This window comes from Saccopteryx leptura, chromosome 1 (assembly GCF_036850995.1).
Source record: "Saccopteryx leptura isolate mSacLep1 chromosome 1, mSacLep1_pri_phased_curated, whole genome shotgun sequence".
Classification (NCBI taxonomy): Eukaryota; Metazoa; Chordata; class Mammalia; order Chiroptera; family Emballonuridae; genus Saccopteryx; species Saccopteryx leptura.
In genome coordinates this window covers 252,663,612-252,672,444 of record NC_089503.1, presented here as the reverse complement: position 1 = coordinate 252,672,444, position 8,833 = coordinate 252,663,612, and the positions used below count along the sequence as shown (strand labels likewise).

Here is an 8,833-nt window from a genome sequence, read left to right as displayed (position 1 = left end):
GCCATAAAACTTTGTCTGAAACTCTCCAAACGTCTCCAGTGTCTGTTTTACCCGGCGAGTGTAACATTTTATGGGGGCTCGTCCGGGATTGCCCATTACGGGAATCTTGACTGGGGACAGGCGGAACAGCTGTTTGAGCTGGTGAGTATTTTGTTGTAGAATTTCTTGTTTTTGTAATCTGGCTCTGGAGCACTTACAGTCTGTGGTGGCAGACAGGACGCTGTCAGTGACCCACCCAGACACTCGGGCCAAAGGGCAGGACGCTGCCGGCCGAGGTTTCTGTTTCTGTCTGAAATCGATCGATCGTTTCAAAGTAGTGAGCTCACTCGCGCCGCGCCGCGCTGCTGTCTGGTTGTTTGTTTAGCCTGAATGATTGTGTGGGAAATTTTGTGTATTGCCCTCCTGGGATTTGCTGCACTGTTGTGTTTGGTATTAATTTGTTTGCCAGTACAGTGTGATCAACGCTCGTCTATCTGGATCACCCTGCTTATAGGGTGGGGAATCCTGTGTGTTGTCTTTGTAGGACTAGAAGCATACCTGGCTGAGAAGAACAAGTACCGCGAGATGGGACAGCAAGAATCTACTCTTAAATCCCCCCTTGATTGCATTTTAAGTAACTTCTCTGATTTTCAGAAGAGAGCTCAGGGTTATGGGGGACCTCCACCCGATCGAGAAACTCTCCGGACCTTAAGCCAAGTGGAGTGGCCATCTCTTAAGGTTGGATGGCCATCTGAGGGAACCTTTGATCTGCCCATAGTTTTTGCAGTAAGGGCCATTATATATCAGGTGCCTCACTCAGATCAATATGTGTATATAGATGTTTGGATAGATGTAGCTACAGACAAACCTGGGTACATTAAGAGGTGCATAAAAGCAAATCAAAAGGTTAAGAGAGCTATTTGTGTGAGCGCTGCGGACATTAAGCCTCGCCCTCCCTCCGCTCCACCTGCACCTGAAAGAAGCCTCCCAAATCGTATCCGGTCCTTTCTGATGTTACTGAGGATATAGTAGACCCTGTAAATTATCCTCCTCCTTATCAGAAGCCCAGGGAGCCAGATTCAACTGTGCCCGAGAATGTCCAGAGTCCTCCCCACACCGGGGGGGGGGGGACCCCTTATGCTCAACCTTCCTTTGCTGAAGGTGCCCCAATGTTACCTCTTAGGGAGGTGTTGCCCCCACTAGATGAAGGACCACATGCACTGTCCCAAATGATTTATATTCCTTTTTCTACTAGTGACATTTATAATTGGAAACATCAGACCCCGTCATTTTCAGAGAAACCTCAGGGGTTAATTTCTTTGCTTGAGACTGTTTTCAGGACCCATCAACCAACTTGGGATGATTGCCAGCAGCTTTTGCACACTTTGTTCACAACGGAAGAAAGAACCCGCATCAGCCAAGAAGCTGAAAAAGTATTTAGGGAAGAGGGGGGGCACTGAAAGGGAACTAGAGAGGACGCTCCCCAGGAGCCCCCCCAGTTGGGATCCAAACAATGTCAGGGATAGGGAATCGCTTACCCAATATCACCAGGCTCTATTAAGGGGAATAAGGGCAGCTGCTAAGAAACCAACCAACTTTAGTAAGGTAGGTGAGGTAACTCAGGGGAAGGATGAGTCCCCTGCTGCATATTTAGAGCGGCTAATGGAGGCCTACCGGGTTTATACCCCTATTGACCCTGAGGCAGAGGAAAATCGCATGCTAATAAACATAACCTTCGTCACTCAGGCAGCCCCAGACATTAGAAAGAAGCTCCAGAAAATAGAAGGATTTGAGGGAAAGAATAGGAGTGAATTATTAGAAATAGCACAGAGAGTCTTTGTCAATCGTGATGACCCTGAGTTAGGGAGAACAGCTGTAAAACTACTCTTGGCACAGCAATCAAAAGGACCAAAAGGGAAACAGCAGCCCTTTAAGGGAAAGAAGGGAACTTTCCCGCAGAAGCAACTAGATAAAGACCAGTGTGCTTATTGCAAAGAGAAAGGTCATTAGAAGAAGGATTGCCCTAAGCTACAGGCCGTAAATCAGGAACAAGGCTCACAAGTTTTGCTCCAATTAGATTGACGGGGCCAAGGCTCCATTTCTGTTGGCCCCCAGGAGCCTATGGTCACACTGTCAATTGAAGGGAAACCAACTACCTTCCTAGTTGACACGGGGGCCACTTATTCTGTCCTAAAGAGACCACTTGGGACATTACAAAAGGAATCCACAAAGGTAATAGGGGTCACTGGCAAAGCTGTCTCATATCCTCGAGCCACTGCATGGATTACAGACCTGGCCCGAGGGACTATTACTCATTCATTCCTGATTATTCCAGACTGCCCTTACCCGCTGTTGGGACGAGATTTGTTGCAAAAATTTCAAGCAACAATAACCTTCAACCAGGAGAAGAATGCAGAAGGCAAGGTATTAGTGACTGTGCCAATATCAGAAGAATACCTGATTGCCTCCCTCCCGGAAGGTAAGAGCGGGTTTACGGGCATCCCCGAGGAAGTAAAGCAGCAGGTTCCTGGAGTTTGGGCAGAAAACAATCCTCCGGGATTGGCAATACATCAGCCGCCTGTAGTAGTGCTGTTGCGGAGCGATGCCAGCCCAGTACGCATCAGACAGTATCCTGTGCCTGCTCGGGCTAAACAGGGTATAGCACAGCACTTGAGGCGCTTATTAGAAGCTGGGATTCTCCGGGAATGCCAATCTGCCTGGAACACTCCTCTACTGCCAGTACAAAAACCTGGAACTCAGGACTATCGCCCAGTGCAGGACCTGCGTGAAGTGAATGCTCGGGTAGAGACCATACATCCTACTGTGCCAAACCCCTATACCCTATTAAGTTCATTGCCACCGACTCATGTTTTCTATTCAGTATTGGATTTGAAAGATGCCTTCTTTTGCATTCCATTAGCAAAGCAAAGTCAGGAAATGTTTGCCTTTGAGTGGAATGATCCTGAGAATGGACTTTCAGGCCAATACACTTGGACCAGGCTCCCTCAGGGTTTTAAGAATTCCCCAACCATATTTAATGAGGCTTTGTGCAAAGACTTACAGGAGTTTCGAGCCGGCCACTCTTCAATTGTGCTGCTGCAGTATGTGGACGATCTCCTTATCGCAGCCCCAAACCAAGAGAGTTGCCAAGAAGCTACGTTAGAACTACTCCAAGAATTGCAACGGATGGGCTATCGAGTATCTGCTAAGAAGGCCCAAATTGTCACCCAAACCGTGAGTTACTTGGGGTATGACTTGAGGGGAGGACAACGTAGTTTGTCTAGCCAAAGAATTCAGACTATATTACAGATTCCTGAGCCTGTAAGTAAAAGACAAGTACGAGAATTTTTAGGTGCCGTGGGATATCGCAGACTTTGGATACTGGGATTTGCAGAGCTGGCCAAACCTTTGCATGAGTTAACACGGGGAAAAGAGGAACAATTTGTATGGACAGAGGAGGCACGAGAGTCTTTTCAAAAACTTAAGGAGGCCCTAGTTGCAGCCCCGGCATTAACCCTGCCAGACTTGTCTAAGTCTTTTCAACTATTTGTGACTGAGAAGAAGGGCATTGCTCTAGGGGTCCTCTGTCAAGAACTAGGACCTTGGAAAAGACCAATAGCCTATCTGTCCAGAAGACTAGATCCTGTGTCATCAGGATGGCCCAATTGTTTGAGAGCACTTGCTGCTACCTCCATCCTTCTTAAGGAGGCCAGTAAACTGACTCTGGGTCAAGACATTCAGGTCATTGGAGAGCACTATTTAGAACAAGTGCTGCGGGCTCCACCGGATAGGTGGATCTCGAATGCCCGACTAACACAGTATTAGGCACAGTTGCTGAACCCCCCCGCAATACAATTTTTGAAAACAACGGCCTTGAATCCTGCTACATTGCTCCCGTTGCCAGACTCATCGGTGATCCATGACTGTAGACAAATATTAGATACCATTACAGGAGCCAGACCAGATCTACGGGATCAGGCCTATGAGAAGGCAGATTTAACTCTGTTTACAGATGGAAGTAGCTATGTTCGGGATGGGCAAAGGTATGCTGGAACTGCGGTGACCACATAAGATACTGTGTTATGGAAAAAGGCACTGCCTAAAGGCACATCTGCACAACGGGCTGAGCTTATTGGACTCACACAGGCCCTTAGAATTGCTGAAGGGAAAAGTGCCAACATCTATACAGACAGTAGATATGCCTTTGCCACTGCCCATGTACATGGCGCCATCTACCGGGAGCGTGGGTTGTTGACAACTGCAGGAAAAGAAATTAAAAATAAGGATGAAAATTTAGCTCTATTAGAAGCCATTTGGTTGCCTAAAAAGGTGGCAATAATACATTGCAAAGGACATCAAAAGGGGGATTCCCCTATAGTAAAAGGAAACCACTTTGCTGATCGAGCGGCACGGAATGCAGCAGAAGAGGAGGAACACACTAACCAACTGCTACTCATCCCACCCCCTACTTTACAAATAGAACCGAGGTATGAGCCAAAAGAAGAAGAGAAAGGTAAGCAACTAGGGGGTAAGAAAAGTAAACAGGGATGGATAGAATTACCAGACAGCAGAATATACCTACCACAAGGAGTGTTAAGACAAATAATTCAAGAAATACATAGCAGCTCCCACTTAGGACAACAAAAACTAGAACATCTAGTAAGAAAATATTATGAGGGAGCGGAAATCAGAGATATCATACACTCTGTTGTGTCTAGGTGTCAGGCCTGCGCCAAAGTAAATGCTGTCAATAAGAAATTACCTCCTCTCATCAGGCACCGAGGAAAAGCTCCTGGAGAACTGTGGGAAGTAGACTTTACCGAAATGACTCCAGGGAAATTAGGCTACGAATATTTGCTTGTTCTAATAGACACCTTTACTGGATGGACTGAGGCTTTTCCTACAAAAGGAGAAACTGCTTCAACAGTTTGTAAAATACTTTTAAGAGAAATCATTCCACGATATGGCATTCCCATTGCTGTAGGGTCAGATAATGGACCTGCTTTTGTGTCCAAAATATCACAGGAATTGGCAAAAAGATTAGGGATCAATTGGAAATTACACTGCATTTATTGGCCTCAAAGTTCAGGGCAAGTCGAGAGGATGAATAGGACCCTTAAAGAGACTATAATTAAGTTAAGAGAGGAGACTGGCGAAAATTGGGTAGAGCTACTCCCTTTTGCATTATATAGGGTTCGAAATACACCTTATACAGGAAAATAGACTCCTTATGAGTTAATGTATGGGCAACCAACTCCTTTGGTTCCACAAATAACAAGGGAAGAAATTAAGGGTTCTAATCAAAGTTTTCTAAAGTCCTTACAGGCATTACAACTAATACGTGCAGAAGTACGGGCGCTTAGACACCAGCAGAAGGGCCAACTCAAAGGACTTCCACTGCCAACTCCACCGGAGCCAGGACAATGGTATCCCAAATAAGACTGTTCAAGAGGCACTTCTAGCAGTACATCACCCAAGGACTGACTCCCACGTAGACGGGTCCACACACCATGATCCTGAGCACCCCCACTACTGCCAAGGTAGAAGGCATACCCGCCTGGGTCCACCGCAGCCGGCTGAAGCTTGCAGTCCCAGCAGAGACACCTTTGTGGACAGCGAAGACTGACCCTGCCAACCCTTGTAAGCTGACCCTGAGAAGGACAGCATGCCCTGCTTCAGCCACAAACCAGAAGTTAACTGGTCCACGCATGGAGACTTTAGGGAGGGAGGGAAACTAAGGTAAAGGAAAGCCAAGTAAGTCATCTTAAGGTTTGATGCATGTACTGCTATGAGTATACAGAAAGGGGGTGTAAGTCCCTTGGCTGAGAGAGAAGCTATAAGGTAAATGAAAATTATATATATGCTCATAGCTACCACTATAGAATAACCTATGAATATTAGTCATGTGTCCGATAGGCTACTTATGAAAAGGACACCTCCAAAAAGCAATCTTTAAAAGAGAATTACTTAGTACTAACTTAGTCTTTGCTGAAGGTTAAGGTTTTTAAAAAAAAAATCAAGAATTTTGACTAGAAAGGAATTGTATGGTTTTGATAATAGAAGGTATAAGGTATAGAGGTACTTTTGAAAAGAAAAGGAAAAGCAAGTTGTTATGAAGGCCAGTTATTTCTGGATAAGAAAGTGCATAAAAGTTGAAGGTTTATGTAAGTTGCAGAAGATTTGTGTAAGTTGCAGAAGGTTTGTGCAAGTTGTAAGAAGTTAGTACAGAGAAGAAAAATGCAAGGCAGAAAGAATAGAAACAGTTAAAATAATAGTTTTATCTCAGCCATACCAACGCCGAAGAATCTTCGTTATAGTTAAGGATTTAACTAGGACAAAGAAGAGGAGGAAATGTGACATTCGAATAAAAACTATAAAATACATTAATAGGCTTGGTAAAATAACTTAAAAAGAACTGGTCCAGTAAGTACAGCACATTCCCGGAATAGATGAGACCAGACTCCCAGGATGAATAAGACAGATGAGTCCTAGAGATAGGGAAGTCGCTAGACTCCCAGGATGACTAGGAGCTGATAAGTCCTTGAGATAAGGAAGTCGTAAAAACTCCTAAGATAGTTAATGTGACCACATCCTAAGGGATAGATAGGGACATTTCCAGCTGGGGGCTTTCAACTGTATGACTGGTTACTAAGGCACATGACTAAAATTTGATTTGGAGGAGCCAATTGCTAAATGCCAAATTCGCTTCTGTATGAACTGCTTGCTTGCTACGCTATAAAAACCCCTAGATTGTAGGCGCTCGGTGTGGCTCTTGTGACTACCACTTGAGGGTCCACCCCTGCGCAGGTTAATTTTGCTTTGTTTTGTTCTCTTTTTCTCTTGGCCATAAAACTTTGTCTGAAACTCTCCAAACGTCTCCAGTGTCTGTTTTACCCGGCGAGTGTAACAGTACCTGCAGAGTCGGGCCTCCAAGATGAGGTGCAGTAATGAGTAAGCAAAAGGAAGGTATGAGGAGAGTAGAACTGAAAATAACAGAGGGGTCATTATCAGAGGTTAAGACAAAGTGCTTAAGAGGCAGGCAATCATACCCAAAGACACTTACAAAGAATGGATGAGAAGCAAAATCCAATGTGATTAAGAGGTGGAATTTCCTTAGCCAACTGCTGCTACCACTGTCAGCTCAAAATCTCAGGACAGTGTTCCCATCACTGAACAGAGTGTTGACCCAAGAACTTTGCATAAAGCCCTCTTGATGTCCCTGTTCCGCAGGCTATAGATGAAGGGGTTCAGCATGGGGGTGACCACAGTGTACATCACAGAGGCGGTCATGCCCCTCCAGGAAGGTGCATCAGAACTGAGATACACACCAAGGCCGGTCCCATAGAATAAAGAAACCACGGACAGGTGAGACCCACAGGTAGAAAATGCTTTGTATTTCCCACCTGATGATGGGATTCTCAAGATGGAGGAGACAATTTGAATATAGGATAAAAGAATCCCTGAGAAGGGAACTATGCCAAGAAGGCCAGTCACCACATATAGCAGATTGTGATTGATGAGTGTGTCAGAGCAGGCAAGCGTGAGAGCCTGAGCAAGTTCACAGTAAAAGTGTGAAATCACCCGATTTGTACAGAAAGACAGCCGCAACATCAACAGACTCTGGACCAGGGAGCATGTTAAACTAATGAACCAGGACACAAGAACCAGCAGGCCACAGAGGCGGGAGTTCATGATGACTGGGTAGTGCAAGGGGTGACAGATGGCCACACACCGGTCATAGGCCATCACAGTGAGAAGCAAAGTGTCCATACCTCCAAAAAACATGAAAAAATACATCTGGGTGATGCAGCCTGCATAGGTGATGGATTTGTTCTGAGTTTGGATGTTCACCAGCATCTTCGGAATGGTGGTGGAGGTGAAACAGATGTCAGCCAGGGACAGGTTGGAGAGGAAGAAGTACATGGGCGTGTGGAGGTGGGAGTCTGAGCTGACAGCCAGGATGATGAGCAGGTTCCCAAGCATGGTGAACAGGTACATGGACAGGAACAGTCCAAACAGGATGGGTTGATGCTCTGAGTCTTGGCAAAATCCCAGAAGTAAAAAATATGAAACACTTGTTTGATTTCCTGGTTCCATGTTGCTGACACTTCAGCTAGACAATTGAGGAAGGACAATAATATGAAATAGACACAGGACAGACCTAGATTATCTCTACTTTTTAAATTTCTTGAAGTAAATTCCTGGGTATAAAAGCCTTAAATACAAAATTTAGGAATTTTATATTCTGTTAATGTTGATGAACCCTTGTCCATTGTCCTCTGGGACACTCATCCACCTTCTTTATCTCTGACCTAGAATTATTTGTAAATAGTTAAGAGCAACTTTGGTTCTAAGAGATAAAATGGCCTGTCCTCCACTAACAGAAATATGAACATGAGGGCTGATGAAACTCAGTAACTTGGCCTGGGTTATTGGTCTTGTCTGGGACTCAGAAAAGGGTCAGATAACCATGTCTTGGAGGTGAGAAAATTTGAGAGAGTATCTCAAATATCTGGACAGAGTATTGGAGGATGAGTAGAATGCAGGTTTACTTCTTAAGGAAAAAGAAAGAAAAATCAACTTGCATTCACAAATTCTTAAGGTTTAATGCACCAGAAACCAACAACAACTTATAGGAACAGGGCCAGATGTTTCCTGGACATTTGTTGCTTGAGAAAATCCTTTCATGTGTAAAGTTAAGGAACTGGTTAAAATGCCCAAGGAAAGAGAGACTATCAAGGCTTAAACCATTCCAATACCCTAAGACACTACGGCAAAGGTCACAAACAAAATTTTTAGTCACATCATCAATGCTGTTCATTACTGGGGAAGAGAAAAATTGCACGGGGATTTT

At 44.8% G+C, this 8,833-nt stretch overlaps 1 protein-coding gene across 1 annotated transcript; it reads right to left on the bottom strand.

Annotated features, from left to right (window-relative positions):
- Nucleotides 1-1,730: 1,730 nt before the first annotated feature.
- LOC136379364 (olfactory receptor 7D4-like) lies at nucleotides 1,731-8,094 on the bottom strand. The gene is made up of 2 exons (XM_066346763.1): nucleotides 7,136-8,094; nucleotides 1,731-2,372 (listed from the first exon to the last, which is right to left on the bottom strand). Exons 1-2 carry the CDS (start codon nucleotides 8,074-8,076, stop codon nucleotides 2,306-2,308), a joined length of 1,008 nt encoding a protein of 335 aa, XP_066202860.1. The 5' UTR covers nucleotides 8,077-8,094; the 3' UTR covers nucleotides 1,731-2,305.
- Nucleotides 8,095-8,833: the final 739 nt, after the last annotated feature.

Bases quoted from the DNA above. Each gene is read 5' to 3' on its own strand.
- LOC136379364 (XM_066346763.1), bottom strand. From the start codon at position 8,076: ATGGAACCAGGAAATCAAACAAGTGTTTCATATTTTTTACTTCTGGGA. The intron at 2,373-7,135 runs GTCCTGAGATTT...TCCTGGTTGAAG, and splicing joins TGTTCAGTGATGGGAACACT to GTTATTGTTGCTTGAAATTT.